Source organism: Rana temporaria, chromosome 1 (assembly GCF_905171775.1).
Source record: "Rana temporaria chromosome 1, aRanTem1.1, whole genome shotgun sequence".
Classification (NCBI taxonomy): domain Eukaryota; kingdom Metazoa; phylum Chordata; class Amphibia; order Anura; family Ranidae; genus Rana; species Rana temporaria.
In genome coordinates this window covers 386,145,978-386,170,569 of record NC_053489.1, presented here as the reverse complement: position 1 = coordinate 386,170,569, position 24,592 = coordinate 386,145,978, and the positions used below count along the sequence as shown (strand labels likewise).

The 24,592-nt window shown below is 42.1% G+C and overlaps 1 protein-coding gene across 2 annotated transcripts in view; it reads right to left on the bottom strand.

Moving 5' to 3' along the window:
* Nucleotides 1–1,212: 1,212 nt before the first annotated feature.
* ANGPTL4 (angiopoietin like 4) overlaps nucleotides 1,213–24,592 on the bottom strand; it is a 56,996-nt gene continuing 33,616 nt past the window's right edge. The window contains exons 4-7 of one of the 2 annotated variants that reach the window (XM_040322541.1): nucleotides 23,487–23,597; nucleotides 18,360–18,455; nucleotides 9,138–9,413; nucleotides 1,213–3,941 (exon numbers count right to left, since the gene is read on the bottom strand). In XM_040322541.1, the coding sequence (XP_040178475.1) occupies nucleotides 3,769–3,941; nucleotides 9,138–9,413; nucleotides 18,360–18,455; nucleotides 23,487–23,597 (656 nt within the window). In that variant the 3' untranslated portion in view covers nucleotides 1,213–3,768. Of the gene's footprint in view, nucleotides 3,942–7,881; nucleotides 7,920–9,137; nucleotides 9,414–18,359; nucleotides 18,456–23,486; nucleotides 23,598–24,592 lie in introns of those variants that run through there. The other variant, XM_040322542.1, reaches the window with a different exon arrangement.

Below are 24,592 nucleotides of genomic sequence, written 5' to 3'. Positions count from 1 at the left end.
GCTAGACGTGGGTGGGGGGTCCGATCGGGACCCCCCCCCCCGGTACATGCGGAGGTCGGGTCCGCTCGGGGAGCGATCCGGGACGACGGCGCGGCTATTTGTTTATAGCCGCTCCGTCACGATCGCTCCCCGGAGCTGAAGAACGGGGAGAGCCGTGTGTAAACACGGCTTCCCCGTGCTTCACTGTGGCGGCGCATCGATCGGGTGATCCCCTTTATAGGGGAGACTCGATCGATGACGTCATTCCTACAGCCACACCCCCCCTACACTAGTAAACACATACACAGTGATCCCTAAATGTTACAGCGCCCCCTGTGTTTAACTCCCAAACTGCAACTGTCATTTTCACAATAAACAATGCAATTTAAATGCATTTTTTGCTGTGAAAATTACAATGGTCCCAAAAATGTGTCAAAATTGTCCGAAGTGTCCGCCATAATGTCGCAGTCACGAAAAAAATCGCTGATCGCCGCCATTACTAGTAAAAATAAAAATAAAAATGCAAAAAAACTATCCCCTATTTTTGTAAACGCTATAAATTTTGCGCAAACCAACCGATAAATGATTATTTCTATTTGTGGGGGAAAGAGGACGCCAATTTTGTTTGGGAGCCACGTCGCACGACCGCGCAATTGTCTGTTAAAGCCACGCAGTCCCGAACTGTAAAAACCCCTTGGGTCTTTAGCCAGCATATTGGTCCGGGGCTTAAGTGGTTAAGAAAGGCCTGTATACTTTCCTAAATGTACATAATATAACTGAGTACTAAAATTTGTAGGTAAAGTTGATCCGGGGAAAATCCAATTGCCTTTCGGGGGATCAGGAAGGAATTTTTTCCCCTGCTGTAGCAATTTGGATCATGTTCTGCTGGGGTTTTTTTTGCCTTCCTCTGGATCAACTGTGGGTATGGAGTTGGGTGTATGGGATTGTACTATGTTTTTTATTTTGTTTGTTTATTTTTTTTGTGGTTGAACTGGATGGACTTGTGTCTTTTTTCAACCTGACTAACTATGTAACTATGTAACAAAATGGTTTATAAAAACTAAGAAAAAAAAAACATGCAAAGAGAAGAAGGATGAACATCACACAAAAAGAAAGCTAGTGTGATCGAAATAAACAAATCCATTAGTAGAAGCCAATCTAAATAATACTTTTCCTTCTCCATCCCTCCGTTAAATACAGTTTACATTTCATGTATGAAAAGAGATGTATACATTTGCTGACATATCAAGTTTATTACAAAAACAAAAATACATAATGTTAGACAGCACCAACTACTATACAGCTTCTGTACATTATTATTCATAATTCATTGCACACACTATTAAAGCTGAACAACAGGCAAAATCTATACAACTATATACACTGATAAAACGCATCTAAGGTCCGTTTACCTGACAAAAGTGTTACTTTTCTTTCAATTTAGTCGTGAGATTGCCACATCACCTGTATGGGTGTTGCTGTCACAGAATTTTTTTAAATGTATATTTGTTGAAAGCAGGGGAATCTAGTGCTAGAATATGACCATACGGCTATACAATCTCCTTTAGATTTACACAAACTTTATAATATAAGGACAAACCTAAACACTCTTTAAATAGTATCACATCGGGCAGGGGCATGTACTACAAAGTTGATGTTAGATCTAAAGGAGATTGTACAATTAGGACTGTGCCCAAAGCGTGAAGGACTCACAGTACTATAGGGGAAGGAAGTTTAGGGAACTTACTTCATTAGATGAGAATCTTACTGTATAATTATACTGTAGTTACAAAGTACAAAGGAGCATCTAAAAAGGAAAAAAAAAATGTTTTTTGTCTAATAATTATTTTATACTCTGAAAGCTTTCCATCTCCATTTCTATGCTCCCTGCCCCCACGCCTTACTTTTTTTCCCAAAGAAGCAACCAACTCATCCTCTCTCCACCCAGCTGAAAAAATGCATTTGCAAGTAATGCACTTGATTGGTTTCTTGTACTGACCCCCTTTACCCAGTCTGAGTGCTAATGTTCAAAAGTCAGTAAAGTGGATGGGTCATCCAGTGACATGGTGGTGCAGGGTGGTATGTAAAGCCTAACAATGAATGTCTCTTATTTGCTCCTTTTTGGTAGGCTAAGTATACCATTGAAAGTTTTTTGTTATATCTGTTTGATAAATGCAAAAAATACCTTTTGAATTTGCTTGCGAGTTGATAATTTCCTGTGCTATCTGCCTGTGCACAAAGAAGGCTCATGGAGATGATTTAATGGAGAGGAATTAAGGGGACGTCTGTTTTCTTTGTAATCCATCAGAAATGAAGTAGGTAGGGCTGACAATGTGTGCTTTGGAAGAGCTGTGTTGTCATGTCAAAGAGGAAAGTATACTATACTTATTTACTATACTTTACAGTATTTCTGGTTATTTTTCTGTACTTAATATATTTTTTATTTTGCTTTGAAATATGCTTTAAACATTTTCCAAAGAATATAACTCAGTCCTCAAAAATTCCAATCGCCTGCTCGCATTTTGCGAGTGGATTTTGAGGGCTGGCGAGGAAGGGCTGCCTGGAAGATGGGGGGGGGGGCAAAGAACCGCTGACAGGCGGGTTGTACGGGAGTCCTTCTCCCATCGCTTGCGGAGGGGAAAAGGGGAGAACAGGCGGCCAAGTCATCATAATGCAAGGAACATCACTAGCGGCTTTCATTTCAATAGCAGAGTGCTCCCTGCACATGCTGTCACACACAGCCCCACCCCCTGGTCCCGGGACATTGATAGACAGATTACCCATCCAATCCCAGGACGAGTGACGTGAATCAAAGTTCCCCAGCCAGGGGGCGGGGCTGTATGTGACACTGAGCGGTGGGAACACAATGCTATTGAAATGAAAGCATTTCCAGCCGTGTTTCTCTGCGCTCTGATCATCCACCCAGCAATCCTCTTCCTCTCCTCTGTTCCCCTGCATGATGGACACGGGCAGGCTGCCTTTGGTGGATACGGGTGAAACAGCATTGATGGGCACAGGTGAGGCTGCATTGATGGGCACGGTTAAAGTTGTTGTTCATATCAAGGTTTAATCAACAAACCCACGTGGGAATTTTCTCAATGTCCCATTTCCTAAAACACCCACTCTGTATGCCCTCCTCAAAATCCACAAGGACCCCATTAATCCCCCAGGCCATCCCCTAAGTTTCTGGGAATGGCTGTAAAAACATTAGTCACAAAGACTAATTGCATAAGGTCCATAATTACAGATAAATAGGTACAGTCTGGAGGAAAGAAGGGAAAGGGGAGACATTAATGAAGCCTTTAAATACATCAAAGGGTGGATAAGGTTCAGGTGGGCAGTACTTTCAATGTGATCAAGAACATGGGAACATGATCACAGATTAGGAGGGATGTTCAAAACTAATCATAGAAAGTATTATTTTACCAAAAGAGTACTTGATTCTTGGAATAGAATTCCAGCAGAGTTGGTGAGTGAGTCAACAGTAAGTGGATTTAAACATTCCTGAATTCCTGAGACAAACAAACATGGTTTTATACTCAATACCAAAATTTTAAATATATATATGTAAATAAAAAAAAATTAAAAAAGATGGACCACTTAATCTTTTTTCTGCCTTCACTCTTCTATTTTTCTGTTTCTAAGATGAAAATGTACAAAACGTACATACAGTCTCGAAAGCAAAAAACCTAGGTTGCACTGTTTTGGTGATGGCCTCCTCTTATTAAAATGATTTGTAATTTGTAAAAAAAAGTCTTGCAAATTGGGTCCTTTCCTTTTTGGTCCAGGTCATTCGGTTTCCAAAGGGCGAATTTTGATGACAGTGGATTTCAGTGGGTAATGCCTTCCTTTCCAAGTCTTCCAAAAGATTCCCTGCTTTCTCTCACGTCGCTGCCGTGGTATTGAGTGGAAATATTTACCATTTAGGTTGGATTTACCACATGTGCTAAACCACCAGCCTCCTGGAACAAAGAGTAATTCACATATATTTTACTTGTTGACAAATTATGCAAAACTAAGTCACCCACATCCTATAGTTTAGATTAAAATAGTTTCTTAGACCCGGGCGACATATTAAATTCATAACATTTTCTTATGATATATTTACTCCCAAATGTAAGTTTAAGCTTATGGGTATGATCTACTGTACAAAGACTGTTTTAATATTTTTAGAAAACCATGCCATAAGCAAATGTTTTGTGTAAATTATCCTATTAGTCATGCTCCAGTATATTTGCATTATAGTGTAGTTAGTATCAAAGTAAAGGATTGCCACAATTATTTACCCATACAAACACTCTAATGGCCAGTTCAGTTTCAAAGATGTAATCTCATATGTTTGATGCCTTGTACACGACCGGTTTTCACAACGAGAAAACTGCCATTTTTTTATATTGGGTGTGAAAACCGGTCGTGTGTATGCTCCCTAGCAGTTTTCTCCCCTCTTTTTTTTCTTGTCGTGTTTCCCGTCCGTTGTTTTTCTCGTTGCGAAAAACGGTCGTGTGTATGCTTTTCCGAGGGGGAAAAAAAACACGCATGCTCAGAATCAAGTATGCAGCCCAAAGGGTGGCACCATTTGAAAGGAACTTCCCCTTTATAGTCCCGTTGTACGTCACCGCGCTTTGGTCTGACTTTTTTTGCATGAACGTGTGTATGCAAGTCAGGCTGGAGAGGAAACACGTCGGCGAAAAACATTTTTTTTCTGCTGAGAAAAATGGCCGTGTGTACGAGGCATAAGACAATGGGGTAGATCCACGTACCTGGGCGCATCTTCCCTCCGGGCGTAGCGTATCTAAGATACACTACGCCGCCGCAACATATTTTTTTTTTCGAATCCACAAAGAATTTGCGCCGTAAGTTACAGGCGGCGTAGTGTATCTCTGGCGGCGTAAGGGCGCGGAATTCAAATGGATGTAATGGGGGCGTGTTTTATGTTAATACGTCGTGACCCGACGTAAACAAAGTTTTTTTTTTTAACTGCGCATGCGCCGTCCGTGGCGCATGCTCGAAATTAAACCGGAACCAGCCAATGCTTACGACAGTGACGTCATTCTACGCAAATCCCTATTCGCGAACGACTTATGCAAACAATGTAAAAAATACAAAATTGTACGTGGGAACGACGGCCATACTTAACATTGAGTACGCCACCATATAGCAGCTTTAACTATACGCCGGAAAAAGCCGAACGAAAACGGCATAAAAAAATGCGCCGGCTGGACGTACGTTCATGGATCGCCGTAAATAGCTAATTTGCATACTTGACGCGGATTTTGATGGAAACGCCACCTAGCGGCCGCTGAAAAATTGCATCTAAGATCCGACGGCGTACTAAGACGCACGCCTGTTGGATCGATCCCAGATGCCGTCGTATCTTGTTTTGTGGATACAAAACAAAGATACGACGCAGGAAATTTAAAATTACGCCGGTGTATCAATAGATATGCCGGCGTAATCCTTTTGTGGATCTGCCCCAATGACTTTACTTTTATTCCAGTATTCATAAATCAGCCTCTGTATAGCATAACATCTTTTTATGGAACCAATATAGTCACAATACATGGTTGGGTTAAGATATGTAACTAGAAAATGCATTTCCTGCAAAAAAATGCGTGGGAATGCTGAATAGCTGAATTGCTAAAGCTAACTGGATAAATAGCTTAAATCCGTAAGAAAAAGTTGAAGTGAGAACAGTTGGAAAAGTAGGAATGGTTTTAAAATAAGCATGAATTTCATAAAAAAAAGTTTAACACCACCACTAATGTATGAAACATGTGAAATATTTAAAGTTTTTTTGATAAGCTTTTTGATCATTAATCCCCACACCTAATGAGTGAGAGACAGTGTGAGAGAACCCTTCAAACATCCACAACAGTACATGCTATCGAAACAGCAACTTCACCGTTAGAGACACATGGCCTTTGTGAACGTATCAGTACAAAAATTATGTTGATAAACTTAAAAATGTGAGCATGTCAGCGATTTAAAAAATACGTTTGCTGTGCGAAACACACAAAATGTGGAAATGTGAAGAATTTTATACAGGACAGTCAATGGAAAAAAATGTAGAACTCTTGTCATTTGGAAGCTCAACCAGCGTGTTGATGTATAAATTGTGTATGACAAGTAGATCTTGTAAGACATTTCTTTAAGGCTCTGTGCTCTAGTTATGACATCATCCACTCTAAGCAGCCCAATACACATCTGTTTAATCGATAACATTTCCTGAAATGATCACTAAACTTAAACAGCTTTTTCACAAAAACTGTAAAAGATATCAAACTAAAAAGATATAACTGGATAGCTGAATATTCTGTGAACATTTTAAAGTTTGTTTGGCGTCTGTAGGTGAAAGTTTTGGGAGTGGAAGAAAATTTTAAGGATTTAAAGCATGCTCTCATTCACTTCAATGTTAAAAAGTCCCATCATTAGCTGAAAGAGCCGAACATTTTAAAAGTTGAATGGTTTTAATAGCTTGAAAGTATGCAGAAATTACGCAGAGCCAAAAAACGTACAGAATAATAAAATTGAAACTAGAAAATGCATTTCCTGCAGAAAATGTGTGGGAATGCTGAATAGCTGAATTGCTAAAGCTAATTGGATGAATAGCTTAAATCCGTAAGAAAAAGTTGAAGAAGTGAGAATAGTTGGAAAAGTAGCAATGATTTTAAAATAAACATGAATTTCATTAAAGTTTAACACTAAACTGAATTGTTTTTTCAAAAATTATTATTTTTTTGTTATTTTTTTTTTCAAAATCTTTATTTTTTTTCCAAATGATTTTTTTTCTCTCATTCACTTCAATGTTAAAAAGTCCAAGTCATTAGCTGAAAGAGCTGAACATTTTAAAAGTTGAATGGTTTTAATAGCTGAAAGTATGCAGAAGTTACGCAGAGCCAAAAAAACATACGGAATAAGAAAGATAAATAAAAAAACGAACAGCAATGCTTGGAGAGCACTAATTACTAATTAAGAATAAATAAAACAATGAATAACAATAGTGGGACTACTGAAGCAGTCCCACTTATAATAATAAAATTAAGAATAATAAAAAAACGAATAACAATAGTGGGAATGCTATTGAGCATTTCCACGAATGATAGGATTCAGCATTTTACAAAGTTTATTGTATACTAAAATACTGTGCATTATTAAAAATATTTTAAAAGGTTTCTGGGTGGAGTCTGTTTTTTTTTTTGTTCTTTCTTTTGGAGCACACATGATGAACACATCGCTATTTTTTGTGGACCTTCAAATTATTCTACTTCCACCAACTGATAGGCAGATAGAATAAGCCAAATGATAAAGAAAAAAGTCAAGTACAGGTGACAGGTTAGGTCAGTTATGGGGACAGAGGTGGAAAACTGATAACAGTAACCATGATCCAGGCTGAATCATAATCAAATATAAGAAGATTAGAAATCGGAGCCAAAACAAATGTCAAGTAAACCACAGAGCAGCGGTAATTGTAGGTGCAGGAGACTTTCCAAAGTGTTTACTCTGCTCATGCACTGTCAGTGCACTGAGCCAGATTTAATCTGGTTCTAGACTCTGCAGTATCATACTTCTGTAAGCAGGTGGTAGGGGTGTGAGTAAAAAAGCATCCAACCATAAACCAGAAAATGTAAGAGACATATTGCGAGTGGACTATGGCAGGTAAGCTGCTGTCATGGCGCTACACACCATAACCTGTTAGGCATAAAAAAGGAGCAAATCCCCAAAAGTTTGGTTTCACCTGAATCCAATGACTCATAAATAAATAGAAAAACATGAGTTTCGAACTGAAATTGTATTACAGTAATAGGGATACCATTTTTCATATTCACCTCTGGAGAGCTGCTAAGCAAGCTGTGCCTATATGGCATGGGATCCCCCAAAAGGCCCCCTAAGTGTTCTTTTTTCTCTTTAAGTTTTTCAAGCTGCTATTTGGACTCCTATGTCTAAAGATACATGAAAACAAACAAAGGGAAATGTAAAACAATGTACAAAAGTGAATTTTTTTCCACTTTTTTGGGGTGTATTCTATTATTCGTTTTTTATAATAAGCTAAATAAAAGGTGCAAAATGACAACTTTTGCACTTTAACATGGGCTTGTATGTACTTTAGCCCAAATTTTTGATTGTGGACAAGAACATTAGAGTTCATCAGGATACTTTTGATAGCCAAGAGTGCTGGAGTACATTTGCATGTACACAAATGATTCCTAAAATGAGGTTGAAAACTTTTGTCACCTAACATCGGGTCACTGTAGGCAATGCCTGTTTTAAACCAAGAGGGAATGCCTACTCTCATGAATATTTTAAGGCAATTACACAGAGCACTTTTTTCTTTACTTGAGTGTCCAACCAGGAATTTGCATTTGCGTAGACTTCTTAAAGCGGAGTTCCACCCTAAAAACAAACTTTTATTGAACAGCTTGCCTTTAATGTAAAAAAAAAAAAAAATCTTAAAAATAAATTTGCCTAGTTTCTAGTCCAAGGTGGTAGAACTTCCTGTCCTAAGACCCCATTGCCTCCTGGGAAATGATGACACTCATTTCCCAGGAGTCTCCTGGCATTACTGTGCCTAAAAATCCCAGCATGCACCTCTCTCGGAAAATCCAGGAAGAAACATAAACTGGGCTTCATAATGCCCACAGCTATGATGGAAACGGCCACAAGATCCCTGAGATGATATCAGGTACGTTTTTGCAACTGTTTATGTACGGATCGTGTATATATGTGTGTTTATGTTTTAATGAATATTCATAATAATGTAATTGAGATTGCAAAAAATAAATAAAAAATGTTATGCCCTGAACCCCGCTTTAAAGCAGACCTTCCATGAAAGTGGTTGGCCTGCTTACACAACAGCCCCACACTACCTGTATTAAACAAACTACAGGTAGAGCAGGGCTATCATCTAAGCAGAACTTAAATTCTCAAGGAACATTCCATTCAAGATGATATAACATAAACATGGAAAATTGATACACATTCTTTTAAAATTTATTTTTTCCCAATCGTTGTACCTCAAGTCATGTTTTAAACATGTAACCATATAGTAATTATATTGTTTACAAGTGTTTTTTTTTTTTTTCAGAAGGAAACAATCAAACAGACATTTATAATCGTTATAATTCCACTGTTATTTATTTTTTCTAAATCGTCCTGCTCACCTGAAAGAAGTTTTGCACAGTTAACATCAGATTGCAAGTCCTGATCTCGGTCCTGGGTAGAGAATGCTTGTTGTTGAAATTCACTCAGAGCATTTTTCAGATCTCCAGTCACTGGTCCAAGTAGCTGCAGGGCATAGGCTTTGTCAGGGCCTCCTAAGTGGAAATGGACCTCCATGTACTGGATGCTCCCCTCCCAGTCTTGGAGTTCTATGTGCATAATGTACGGCCCCTGCTCAGCAATCTGATGCATCTTTGCTAGACCTAGCCAGAACTCACCTAATGAAAAGCAGAAAAACAAATCATAACAAGATTGAGTTCCTGTTACAGCAAAGTTATTTACATTTAGTGCTGCAAGACTTGGCATGCTTTTTATATAGGTTTTCCACATTGTCTGACTATTAATAATGGCACTGATTTGGATAGCAATAACCAGGACAAGAAACAATACAGTAGGACTTATAGCAGACTTAAACAAACAACAGAGTTTTGTTTGCTTTAACAGAAATAATAATAAAAAAAAAATGTTTTCATTCTATTACCTCTTTCCTGAAAGCTCCAAAACTTAAGTTTTCCTCTGCTGTGCAGAGGGGCTCTGAGATTTAGCGGGGGCTGTGGAGGTAATGATTACCATAATTAATCCTGTCTGTACTGTGCTGGCAGATCTCGTTATCAATTGTAAACTAGATGTGAACACTTAATGTTCCAAAAAAGTTCTAAAGAGTCAGTAGCTGTGCTTCTTTGTTGTATGTTAATAAGGGGAAATTCAGAGGGAGTCAAATTGAGTTTCCTCTCATTTCAAACTAATCAGTACTGCAGTCTGCTCAAGGTCTGTTCCAAACAAACACCTAGCAAGATTAAAAAGGAAAAAAAGAAACAAACACTTTTCTTAAAATTATTTTTATGTATGCTTTGAAAACGGGGACACACACCAAACATATAGTGAGAGTTTCTCAAATTTGACTGCAAAAGTGGAAATATACATTTAGTCTTTGAACAGTGAGCATCAGAGTACCTGTCACCGGCCTATCAGAGTACCTGTCACCAGCCCATCAGAGTACCTGTCACCAGCCCATCAGAGTACCTGTCACCAGCCCATCAAAGTACCCGAGTATGGAGGGGGCATGTCTGCCAGAGGCAAAAAAGCCTTAAACCAAATAGATCTGTCTAACTGTATGTAATGAAGGAGAGAAGACGTGCAGGAGAGAGCTCCGACTCCTGTGTGAAGAATCCTGTTCAGATTGCCTGCACTGAGTGACATCCTAGCCGGCTGACGGCTGCACCGTGATCGGGGGCACCTCCTGAGTCCATCGATGCCATCCAGAAGGCAATCGGCAAAGAAACAGCCGCCTCCCAAGACACAGGGCTCCCCGGCAGTGACATGTGCGGCGGCAATCTTGCCCTCTAGAACGGAGCGTGCCGTGGCCATACAGACAGCCTTGCAGCTTCTGAGGGACATTGAGCAGGATGAAGGAGACCCGCAGCAGCCCTCATGTATGGAGCAATCAAATGCTACTGCCTCCACTGCAGCCATTCTGGCAGCCATTGAGCTCTCTCTTCAAACCCTGGTCATGGGGAGGATAGATACACTGGCCATAGAGTGTGGCCTTATCAGGCAAGACATGGACAAGTTTAGAGGCTGTGTCACTGCTGCTGAGAATCGTATCTGGGATATCGAAGATACTGCGACTACCACCTCCCAGAATGTCGCTGACCTGCAAAGCACGGTTAAAACCTTGATGGCGTGGTCTGAGGATGCCGAAAATAGGCTGCGCCGGAATAATGTGCGCGTGGTGGGCTTCCTGAAGGCGCGGAGGGCTCGCATCCAGCCAGCTTTGCTGAAAATTTCTTTAAAGAAATCCTCGCATTACAGCAAGTCTCCTCAGCATACATTGTGGTGCGCGCTCATAGGGTCCCCACAGGCCCGAGACCGCAAGGCGCCTTGCCCAGACCATTCCTTGTGCGGTTTATAAATTACTGGGATAGAGATCTTATCCTTGCAGAAGTCCGGAAGAAACCACAGCTCCGGTATGAGAAAACCACCCTGCATTTCTTCCCGGATTTCTCCCCAGAGTTACAGAGGCTCCGTTGCACGTTCGTAGAGGTTCGGAAGAGGCTCTGGGACAAGGGACTCAAGTATAGTATGCTGTACCCCAGTAAGCTCAGTGTTGAATACCAGGGCTCTGAAATTCTTTGAGGTCCCCTCGGATGTTTCGAATTGGCTGGAAACCCTGGATTTGTCATACCTTGTTTGGGATGTTTTGTCACCCTTTATTCTACTTTTGCCAGAGGCAAAAAAGCCTTAAACCAAATAGATCTGTCTAACTGTATATAATTAAAAACAGAGGTTTAGTTGCATGTATTTGCAAATACCTGTTTAAGCTGCAGGCCAAACGTCAAGGCACTCCTTGTATTGCAGTCCTAGCTATGATTTTAAAGCCTCCTAATAAGGAGCACAGGCGTGCTAATCTATAGATAGGGGGCAGGTGGTAACCTAAACCCGCCCCTACCTATAGTTGGTCGGGCAAAAAAGAGCACTGGAATAACAAAAAAAAAATCCAGTGCTTTTTTGCCAGACCAACTATAGGTAGGGGCGGATTTAGGTTACCACCTGCCCCGCAAAATTAAGGGCATATCTTTGTTTTATAATGTACTACAACAAAAACTCCAATTTGATAAACTATCCCCCCACACACATTGGGGAAACGATTTGGGCCGAACTTACACAAACCACCAGTGGCAACAAGCATTGCAGTCTATTTATAAGGCTACCAAATGCTTCGCACTATGGGAACTTACTCAAAAACTGTCCCTCAGATGGTACTTGACTCCAGCAAAACTGGCCTCATTCGGTCTCAATGTCAATGACGTGTTGGAGATGTAATTCAGCCAAAGGTGATTTATTTCACATAATGTGGAATTGCAATTCTCTCACACCTTATTGGAGGACTATCTTCCAAATTCTATCAGACATCTCGAACCAACACATTGCCCCCACACCTGACCTAGCGGTCCTCAATCTTTCTATAGATTCAGTACCCCCTATTGCCAGGCATGTGACTACACACATATTATTAGCAGCTAGACTGTCTATAACTAGACTGTGGAAGTCAAATAAAATTCCCTCCATAGAAAACACACTTGACTTGGTGAACCTTCATTATGGATATGAAATGACTATGGCGTCTAGTGGTGGATATTGGATTAGGGGAAAAAACACTTGGTCACTTTGGGAAAAATGGAATGAAGCTGTGAAGTTTCTTTGACTTTGTTTGTTCTTAGTTCATAGTGTCATGATATGAAGGCAAGTTCAGCCATGTGAGCTCTCATTATACATGTTGTTTGTCACCTGTGACATACCTTTGGGAAGGTAAAGACATCCCAGTTGGGTTTCTATGGGGGTATGGTATTGGTGACTCCTGTGAATGTATTTATTTCAATGTATTTATTAACATATGATTTGCAATCTAGATTTTCCTGTTAAATGATATTTTAGCCTTATATTTGTATTTTGAAATGTCAACGAATTTCTGTAAACAATGTACAATGTACACATTGTCTTTCAATGTTTATGATAAACTCAATAAAAACTGATTGATGGAAAAAAAAAGTTTAATTTGCCCAACACTCAATGTGTTATCTTAAGCTAAGGCATGCATACAATGCCCAATTTGGAGTTATTGGTATTACCCTGAAAATTTGTGATTTAGAGTCTTTACTGAGAGAGGACACTTTGGACAAGGCCCTGTCTACAATATATAAACAGTTGTTCGAAGAGGGAGGAGATCTCCTCGCAAAGTGTAGGACGGCATGGTGTGTGGTATTCCCCCAGATGGACGGGGATAACTGGGATGATGTTTGGGACATTTATTTTACTAGATTGGTCTCTGCCAGGGACCTTATTCAATTTAAATTTCTGCATCGCATATATATTACTCCAGCTAGACTGGCTAAGATGTTCCCTACTCAGTCACCTGGTTGCTGGTGGTGCAGTTCCCTCACTAATGATTTCATGCATATCTTTTGGAATTGCTCGGCCATCCAAGTATTCTGGAAGGGGGTTACAGAATGCATAGCCAAAGTAACCGCCATTCACATATAGCCCATGATAGAGGTGTACCTTTTGGGACTGGTAGATAATCTAGCCCCAAAGAGAGTGACTAGTACTCTGCTGACGATTCTAATCTATTACGCCAGGAAAATTATAGTGTTATCATGGAAAAAGCCCAATCCTCCATCTGTATCAGCGTGGAAGGGCGTGGTTAATAGGGCTGCACCTCTATACAAAGCTACATACATTAGCAGTGGCATACCACAGAAGTTTGATAAGGTGTGGGGAAGTTGGATGAACAGTGAAATTATGGTGGCGGATTAAGTGCCCTGTATTGAAGTGGTTAAAAAAGTAAAAAAAATAATGAAACGGCTAGAATTCATAGGATTTTTTAGTACAGCTTACCTGTAAAATCCTTTTCTTGAGAATATATCACGGGACACAGAGCCTTAATTACTTAATGGGTTATGTAGTCACCACAGGTGATTGGACACTGGTAACCCCACTTAAAATGTTGTTCCTTTCCTATATAACCCCTCCCAAATGGAGAGTACCTCAGTTTTGTAGCAAAGCAATAAGTGTCCCACGTTTAACTCCAAAGAGGGGCGGGAACTCTGTGTCCTGTGATGTATTCCCAAGAAAAGGATTTTACAGGTAAGCTGTATTAAAAAATCCTATTTTGATCATACATCAAAGGACACAGAGCCTTAATTACTTAATGGGATGTCCCATAGCAATGCTAAAATTGAGGGGAGGGAGACACAGATCTGAAATAAGATCGCCATTGGACCAGAGGATCTATACTGCTGCCTGCCGTACACTATGCCCGAAGGCGGCATCCTCATACCCTCTCACATCTATCTGGTAGAACTTAGTAAATGTATGGACCGAAAACCAAGTAGCAGCCTTACAGATCTGAGCCATGGAGGCCTGGTGATGCACTGCCCATAAGGCACCAACTGCTCTAGTCGAGTGCGCTTTCACCTGAAAGAGAGGAATCTTAATTTCTAAACCATAGGTCTGAATAATGACTTGTCAAATCCAACATGCAATAGTAGATTTCAATGCTGTCTGGCCCTTTCTTGGGCCCTGTGGAACAAATAAACAGACAATCAGTCTTTCGTATCTGAGCCTGCAGATAAACTTTTACTGCTCTTACAACATCTAGAGTGCAGACTCTCTTCCTCCGCAGACTGCGGATCTGGAAAAAAAGATGGTAGGGCTGTCTTGATTCAGATGAAATCCTGAAACCACCTTAGGTAAGAAAGTCGGGTGAGGATGCAGCACCACCCTGTCATCATGAATAATCATATATGGGTCTTTACATGAAAGAGCCGCCAATTCCGATACCCTCCTTGTTGGGGATATGGCTACGAGAAAAAACAGTTTCTTTGTCAAAAGACTTAAGGAAGCATGGTGTAATGGTTCAAAGGGTAATTTCTGTAAAACAGACAATACCAAATTCAAATACCATGGGCACACAGGGGACTTAACCGGCGGATTAAGGTGTAGTGCTCCATGAACAAAGGCCCGGACTAGGGAATGAGAGGCAAGCGGTTTTTGAAACAATACCGACAAGGTCGAGATTTGCCCCTTGATAGTGCTAAAGGCCAACTTCATATTTAAGCCCAATTGAAGAAAGGCTAGAATCCTATTAATGGCATACTTCCTAGGATACCATCTTCTGGGTCCACACCAGGAAACATATGCCTTCCAGATTCTGTAGTGAATGAGCCTGGAGGCTGGCTTCCTAGCATTAACCAGAGTGGATAGGACTGGACCTGATAGCCCACATTTTCTCAGAATGTGGGTCTCAACAGCCAAACCGTCAAATTTAGACTTTGTAAGGCAGGATGGAATACTGGACCCTATGATAGTAGGTCAGAGCGTAGTGGGAGAACCCAAGGTCTTCCTTCTGCCATCCTTACTGTCAAGGAAGTTAGTAGACCAGACTATGTGGACTGCACAGAGGAAACCAAAACGTATGTGAGTGAAAATAAATGATTTATTAAAGTAAGTGAAAATAAACACAACCACCTGAAATAAGCACAGCACAATAACCAACCCACAAACAGAGACCCACAGATAACAATAGACAAATATGTACAATAATGGGAGATACCGTAATCATAAACAAGCCAGGCCGAGGTCATACACAGGGAGATCAACAGATAGGTAAGGATAGGAGATCAACAGGGACAGGGAGAGGATGGATGGATAAGCTGCCGGGCAGGGATCCAAGGTAATCTGGAAAATAGGAGGGACAGGTCCAGGAAGGGCTTGGGATAAGGATCAGATCGGTCAGGTAAGATACAGGCTCAAAGTCAGGATCGCAGGCTCAAGGTCAGGGAGAGAGATACCAAGGCCAGCATGTGAGGGCTTGCCGGGTAGTACTTGGTGGGGCTCCCCCGAAGGGGAAACACCATGAGAGAGGGCGAACTAAGCCAGAAGGCCCGAGGACCAGCACCCTACTCATCACACTGTGCAAAACGTGTACACAACATAAAAATACTAATTTCTTACTGAAACCTTCCTCCATAGGATAAAGGAGGAAAACCTGCTTAGGAGGAGAAAGCAGTTTATCTGGGTGAACCCAGTCATCATACATCAGTTTATCCAGCAAGGGATGAACTGGAAAGGACCATGCACCCTGTGGGGGTTTCGGGGATCCCAAAGAAGAAGCAGAGGACATAGAAGCTTCAACAGGAGGCAATTTGTAAGTGGCACGCACCATCTCTGCATAATATTGCACCTGCATCTTTAGCGACTGAGAGGTAGAAGGAATCCTCTCATCCTCTGTGACCTCAGACTGCCCATGATCCTCATCTCCAGAGAGGAATTTTTTACCCTCAGAATGCTCATCTGAGCAGATGAAGGGGATCTACCCCATTTTCTGCTATCTTTTAAGGAGGTTGCGATTATAGTAGCAATCCTTCCTTCTAAGCCATCCAAAGCAACATTTAAAGCGTCCTCAGTGACATATACAGAAGCTGTCATAGGAGAGGCTGCAAAATCAGACATGGGGACATGATCATCCTGTGAGGCTGCTACCAGACTGACAGAGGGGGATGGTATACTGCAGGCAAGCTCAGAATCCTTAGCCATAAGCAGGGATTTCATGGTGCCTCTTTTACTAGCCCTTGTACCTCTTCTGGGGGACATAGTCCTTACTGCAAAGCCAAGGTACTATCCACAAAAAAATGCAATCACTGTTGTGCTATAGTCTTACAATACACAAATATCAGCTCACTGCACAACCTGTTGCAGAGAAGAAGTCTTTAGGTTTGCCTGGTTCAATCCACAGGGATGCTCACAGCCCACAGCTCTGTGTCCATGCCGCTTTACAGAAGCTCTGGCGTGCTGGGCTTTTTAAAACAGCCTCTTGGCGCCTGCACACAGGTGCGCCGTGCCTGCACAAGGGCACGAGCAACCACGGCCCTCCCCTCTCTATCTGCCAATAGACAGTACATCAGCACGCTCCCAGCACGCGCCCACTGTCATGGCGGCACCCATGGCGAAGAGAAAGGAGAGCAGATCACTGGGGTTTATTGGGGAATCCCTGTATGCGTTTTTTGTGGCAGAGCCTGCAGCAGAGGAGGTGATTAACTGACCGACTTCACTGAGCGTGTCCTGGATGGCTATGTAAGAATACACCAGGTATGTACTGACTCCCTCTAGTGGTAAAAACCAGGAAAGACATCCTACTCACAAAAGATTACATTTATTTAAAAAATGATCCTTTCTTACCTTATCCACGCCGCAGGAAAGCTACTAGAAGTAGATCCAGCTTTCACCTATCACGGTGTGTATGTTGTGCCAACCTACAGGTTTACCAAGGGTTCCTACTTTAGAGGAATCTCCTACCTGAACCTGTAGAAGTCTCTGCCAGTAACTTTTCGTGCCAGAGTTGCATTAGTACACCAAAGCTTGGATCCCAGAGCCCAGACCTCCGCAGAGAGACATTACAGGCAAACCTTGTTTCTTCTTTACACGAGGCCCGGGTACCACCTATCTTAAGCTTTTGATATCGGCCCGAGGTATGGATCCTGTTATAGCTCCTAGGCCCCTGCAGAAGACCATCAAAAGTGCTTTTTCTTCTTGGCACATGTTCAACGTGACCAACCACCTTAGACACTGGCGAAAAAACTGAGGTACTCTGCATTTGGGAGGGGTTATATAGGGGAGGAACCAGTGCTTTAAGTGGGCCAAAAGAGGTGCCGGTACTCTATTAGGCGCCGGTGCTCCCCCCCCCCCCAATACTGAACATGAAAATATATATATTTTACAAACCCTCTCTTAGACGCAACCTAACATTTGATTTTGCTGCTAAAATTACATAAACCAGCTGATGATGTCAGAAACTAAAAAAAGAGAAGATAAAATGGGCACAAAGCATGACAAGGGACAGACACCACAGAAAATAGATAGGAGAAGTATAGAATATACATATCAGTCTGTGAGCAGCCATAGCAACAAAACATCACTCACCATTAGTACAGAATCTGTACTTCAGATCCAAAGCAAAGTCCGATGACTGATTTTTCACTTTGCTGCACCGTCCTAGGAGGGCCAGTCACCCGCTCACATCCACCACGCCGCACTGATCGCTCCTCACAGGCGCGCGGAAAGGAGTTGACGTCATCTAACGTGAGGTCAACTCCCTGCCTGCGCCTGCACATACGGCTCAAGCCGTACTCTGCACACGGCCCGCCCCCCTCCACTAGCTGATGGCCGGCCCAGCCAATGACTATTATGGAGGAGACGGTGCGCGATGTAATTCGCCCAGTGGCCAGCCACTACAATGCTGTAGCTAGCTCTCCGCCCGGGGGCCGGATTAAAAGGTCCGTCGGGCCGTATCATCATATTCCTGGCCTGGGGCTGCGTTCCAGTACGGGAAACCCACGTACTGGGCGCACGGAGAGGTGCTGGTACTCTCCAGGGCCATTTTTGGAAGTGGCAGTACTGAGTACCGCCGCGTTCCGGCCCAGTTAAAGCACTGGGAGGAACTCAATTTTAATTGGGTTTACCAGTGTCCAATCACCTGTGGTGACTACATAACCCATTAAGTAATTAAGGCTCTGTGTCCCGTGATGTATGAGCAAGAAAGAAAGGCATTTTAAGACCGTTTTAAAATAAATGTGTGTCAATATATAAATAAAAAACTTGCCACTAACCACTTAGATTACCAAAGCCATTCTTGTACGATTCCCAGAGCTGGTCAAACTCAACAGACCCATCTATACGTCTTTGAACAAAAGTCCATCCTGCTTCTATAAGGGAAAAAAAAATAATTAATTTAGTAATTATTAGGCGGAGTAATAATTAAGAGGTTCAACTATGTTCTTTAACCCTTTCATTGACAATGGTCAATTGATGCATGAAAACCCTGACCAAATATAGCGACGTCGGTGTGCGTTTATTCATTTGCCAATAACTATTTCGTTTACCTGAATAGATTTTTTTTTAAGAACATATGTATTAAGTATTCTATGAATAAATGCCCTGATTAGGTATTTTATTCAAGGCTGCCAGGTGGATAAAAATGTGGAAACCCTTTTCTTTTTAACATTTTAAAACACTTTTTTTAAAAACACAATACCAAATAAACTGTATTTCATTCTGTGTTTATTTCACATAAATAAATAGTTTAACAGCTAATGCAAAGAGATGTTTACTAATGGTTTGATTCCTGATCATTAGCTGAGCATTACTGCTGTACACTCCTAGATGTAACCAAGACCCTGCTTAGCAATGTTGTTCTATGGATTGTGTGTGAGAAGTAGTTCAAATATGGTGTAATACAATATGTGATAAAATTTTCTAGCTTCATTTGAATTTGTTTTACTTTCTACTGCAGTTATTGGCACCTATTCTATATTTTATAGAACAGGGCTCAAAATTTGCACTCCCCTACTCGCATTTGGCGAGTAAACAAATGAGGAGGGCGAGTAATGACAGGGCTGTGCTATTACAGGAAGGAATACCATGTGTCTCTCGCACAGGCTCGCAGCGAGGATATTGCAATTCATACAGTCAGCCGCCTAGGTCCGCCCCTCTCACCCTCCTGCCACACATCCCCGCCCAGGGTGGGTGGGGATTGGGCGGTGGTGTCATGCTGGCCGTCCCGCCTCTCCTAGCCCTGGGACAGCCCGCTAACATACTATAAAGATTAACAAATCACTGTCCGCACATACCTTATTATCACTGGCCACTCTCCTCTTCCAGCTCCTCCTTCTCCTCCTCCCCCTCCGGGTCTAAGATTGGAGGAGAGCGGTCACATGAAACAGAGGAGAGCGATCATGTGACCAGCCGAGAAGTACACAGAATGACACAGTGGGGGTTATTTACTAAAGGCAAATCCATGTTGCACTGCAAGTGCACTTGGAAGTGCAGTCGCTGTAGATCTAAAATGAGAGGAAGCTCTGCTGATTTTATCATCCAATCATGTGGAAGTTAAAATTCTATTTTTTATTTTCCTTGCATGTCTCCCCTAGATCTACAGCAACTGCACTTCCAAGTGCACTTGTAGTGCAAAGTGGATTTTCCTTTAGTAAATAACCCCCAGTATGTACGAGTGATTGTTTTAAAACTTTAGAGTACGCTGGAAGTGCTGACCCAGGAGACTGGGGGGGTCTCCTGGGAGTGCAAGGGGGCTGTGAAATGTAAAGGAGCTGTGTAATGTGCAGGGGGAAAAATGCTGTGTAATGTAAAGAGGAGCTACATAATGTGCGGGGATCTGTGCAATGTGCAGGGGGGGAGGCTTTGGTCTGTGTAATGTGCAGGGGATGCTTTGGTCTGTGTAATGCGCAGGGGGAGGCTTTGAAATGTAAAAGAGGCTGTGGAAAGTTTTTTTTTCCTTAAAATTCCCTCTTAAAATTAGGGTGCGTGTTATACGCCGATAAATACGGTAATTTCTGGCTATTAAAAAATAGAGCTTTCTAAACGTCACCCCCGTCCCCCGCTACTACTTGCTTAAGAAAAGGGAGTGTAATTACAAGGAGGTGAGCGCAGTGGTCGGACTATTTTTTGTTTTTCGGGTGGATGTACATAAGACCGTACGGCACATTGCTCTGCTTTTTAATTAGTCCCAGCTAGCGCTTCTCACTGCCTTCCCTGGCGGAGTAATACTACGATGCCTCCGCTCCACCTCCCGTCCTTACGTGCCGACTGCCGAGACTGATGTGAGGCACAGGCGGCTCTGTGGCTGGCAAGGAAGCAAGAACCTGGACACCGTGGCTGCAGTACACACAGTGAGTGGAGCACAGAGGATAGACTCCTCACTATATCGCTTACACACAGCATGGCATGTTATGATCATCAGCATTATGATACTCATGCAGGCAGCACAGTCAGCATGTGCTCTGTAATGGATCTGTCACAGTGTGTCATATTGCTGTTGGGTGCTTACTTTGTTATGGCTGTACTGGGTTATAGTTTGTAACGCACAGTACAGCCAAAGTCAGAACCCAAAAGCCATTTGACACGGACAGATCCATGACAGAACACTTGCTGACTGTGCTGCCTGTTCATAATGCTGGTGAAGACAAAGTGAGATGCTGCTTTACACTTGTATTTGGGGGGCAGTAAACATGTGCCCCCCAACCACTTCCCTTTAACCACGTGCTGGATAGGGGGGTGGAATTGGAGGCAGAAGATATCATGGATGGGGTAGGGGGGTGTGATTTGGAGGTCTAAATCATATCTATGCCTTCAATTACACCCATTCCCCCTCTCAATCCTGTACAATATTCTGCTTTCAATATTCTTCCCAATCCATGATATCTATGCCTCAAATTCCACCTTCACTCCCCTAATCTATCATACGGTATGATAGAATGGGGGGGGGGGGGGGTGGGGGAATTGGAAGCATAGATATCATGGATTGGGAAGAATATTGAAAGCATAGATGTACAGGATTGGGGGAAGATTGGAGGCATAGGTGTTCTGGAGAGGGGAGGACAGAAGATGAGGTGTGCTGGTGGGTCGTTGGGAGGGGGGGGTGGGGAATTGGAGGGAGAGATATGCTGGGAAGGGGAATTGGAGGTAGGCATGTACTGGGGGAGGCGTTGGAGGTAGAGATGTACTGGGGGAGGCGTTGGAGGTAGGCATGTACTGGGGGAGGCGTTGGGGGTAGGCATGTACTGGGGAAGGCTTTGGAGGTAGGCATGTACTGGAGGAGGCATGGGCATGTTTAGGGGCAGGGCGGGGTAGGGTTTGGTGGCGAGTAACTCTTAAAGCCTGGCTAGTAGTTCAGGACTTGAAATTTTGAGCCCTGTTATAGAATATATAACCTGTAGATGTTACTCTAGCTCAGGGGTCTCCAAACCTTCTAAACAAAGGACCAGTTTATTGTCCTTCAAACTTTGGAGGGGCCAGACTGTGGCTATTGGGAGTAGAAAAGGTCCTGACGTCAGTGGGAAAAACATAATGCCCCATCATTTGTTTCAGTGGGAGTAATGGTGCACCTACATCTTTGGTGTCATTGGGATAAATTGTGCCCTATCAAATGTGTCATTGGGAGGAATCGTGCCCCATATTAGGTACCATTGGGAGGAATTGTGCCCTAATGATGGTATCATTGGGAAGAATTGTGCTCCATTGTTGGTATCAGTAAATTAAATAGTGTCCCAAGGGCCAGGTAAAGACAAGCAAGGGGCCACATTTGGCCCCGGAGCCCCAGTTTGGAGACCACTGCTCTAGCACAACATGTGTTTTAGTTTCAGTACATACTACATAGGGTTCTTAGATATAGACACAGAACAGTAGTGTCTGGGGTTGAGCCTATAAGACTGCCAACATCCAGAAAAACTGTATATGTATGATTCACAAAAAGTGCAGCAGGATATAGCCCCCTTTGGACTTTATAGGCAGAGATCAAGTAGAAATGTGAATAGATTTAAAACCTCCCCTGAAGAAGGAATATAATTTCAAAACATGTTGGGATACATCGCAGCAACTCATGCGGACTGTCCACAGTCTATCTCTGGCAGTACCCAGTGTGCAGTCTAGTATTTTTGAGTACTTGTTTTCATATAAATTATATTCTATGTATTATTGTTATGATTTATATGTATGTTCACTATCCTTGGGCATATCTAGCCCTTACTCTTATTATATTTTAACCTGGTACCAATAAAAGTGGCGTTGTTGCCTTTAAAATCTATTCACGTTTTTACTTGATCTCTGCCTATAAAGTCCAAGTGGGTTAGATATAGACACACTGTTAAGCTGGCCATACATGGATCAAAATTCATATCCATGTGTGGAAACTGCAGTTGAACAGAAGTCGATCGGAAAATCGACTGTTGTTCAATCGCTTTCTCGGTTACATCCATCAATTGACTTGGGTACAACCAGTCTGTTTAATTTTTTACACACGATTACTGCTGGGAGTTGTAGCTGCAGAACACAGTAGTGCTGTAGGAGGCATTCCCCCATCAACACTGCCTGTGTTTATATGGGAATTTAACAATTTTCTTTGCTTCCACCCGCTGTATGGCGAAACTTGATAAAATTCCTATGCTCTTTAAGTAGAACACTAACTGTTCCAGCCGCAATATTTTTTTTTAAGTCAGCAGCTACAAACACTGTAGCTGCTGACTTTTAATAAGGACACTTACCCGTCCTGGGAGCCCATTATGTCAACCCCAACCCCCCCCCCCTTCAGGCCGATTCATCCATTGGATCAGGTGCAGGCGCCGCCATTCCAACTAAGGGAAACCGGCAGTGGAGCCTTCAGGCTTCCCTGCCGGTCTCCTACTGCGCATTCACGAGTTTCTGAATGGCCCCGTCCTCTTCTGGGTTTTTTGTTACCTGTTTATTTATTTTTTATTAGCGTTGCCCTAACCTCCAGTGAAATCTATCAAAATTATCAGTAGCTCCAGTGATATAGACAATTTTAGTTATATGCAAATATCAGGCTTATGTCACGCAAGTGTAAATCGTGGCGCTCACTCAGAGAGAAGAATTCTGAATACAGTTTTTTTTTTATTTGCAGGATAAACAAAAACAATTTAAACAGCCAACTACCATTTCCGGTACAATCAGCATGCTTTCTCTAGGCATTCAGATAAGCCTCTGTTTGAAGCATACCTATTTGCCCACATAAAAGGCAGATAACCTTGTGAGAACCAGACAAAGGATTTAACCAGTGCTATATGTTTCCAAGCGAATACCATATCATTTCACCTGTCCAGATCTCTGGATTATTGATCACTTCTTGGTTTTCACATAGTTTTATCATATTATCTTTTTCATGTTGGACACAGATTTGCTTTATTCTATTAAACTTGCAGACTTACCGGCTGTAATTTCACAGTATACTTCAAAGGGCTGAGCATTGGCTGGTTGGATTTTAAATATGCCACTCTTCTCTCCATTCAAAAAGACCGCATGGCAATCAGAAGGCAGCTCTAGAAAGACAGGAGATTTTGAGTTGCTTTAAGTAAATAATATTCATACACATCAGCAGTAATACTATTTAAAGTGTTATGCTGGTCATCTTGAATTTTGGCAGATTTATGAAAGAATCATCGCCTTGTTGGCACCACCCAGCTCGAAAACTTTGATATGACAATGAAAACAGCTGGGAAGAAAATTCTCAGTCAAACAGTTACTGCAGGCAACCAGATGCAGTCGTGGTTGGGGTATTCTGACAGCCATAGAAGCATTGGCTATCAGGGTACAAAAGCCATCAGGGAAGATCCCTCCATCCATGCTGTTTAGTGTGGATAGAGGAATTCATTAATTTATCTTGTTCAACTTATGGGGATGAACCAGAGCATTGGTCTCAAAACTGCGGCCCTTTGCTTGCCTTTATCCGGCCCTTGGAGCACTATCTCTCCCAATGATACAAGACACTATTCTGCCATCTGACACCGACAATGGAGCAAAATTTCTCTCACTGACACCACTAATGGGGCACTATTCCTCCCTATGATACCAGCAATGGGGCACTATTTCTCCCCCTAATACCAGATGTTTACTCCCACTGATGCCAGGAATATTTTTCACTCCCGCTGGCTAAAATCCGTCCCTCCAAGAGTCTGAAGGACAATAAACTGGCCCTTTGTTTAGAATGTTTGGAGACCCCTGAACTAGAGAAATCCTAAAATGTATGGCTAGCTTTTCTGTACAATGAACTGCAAAAAATTCTCCCTGCTCCAGAGGTAACTACTTTAGAGAGTATTATGTGAACCAGTGAGTGCTTTAATTAATAATGGAATATAAAAAAGTCATAATATTACATGTGAATTATCAAATCACTGGTGTAAAGACGTGAAACCACCTGACCTGAAATAGAAAGCTGACAGTGTTAAAGTGGTAACGTTGATTCACTTACCCTTTCCTTTGATTTCCTTTTTAAATGCTTATTTTTTGTGAGTGAATTTGTAACTTTTCTGTTCTC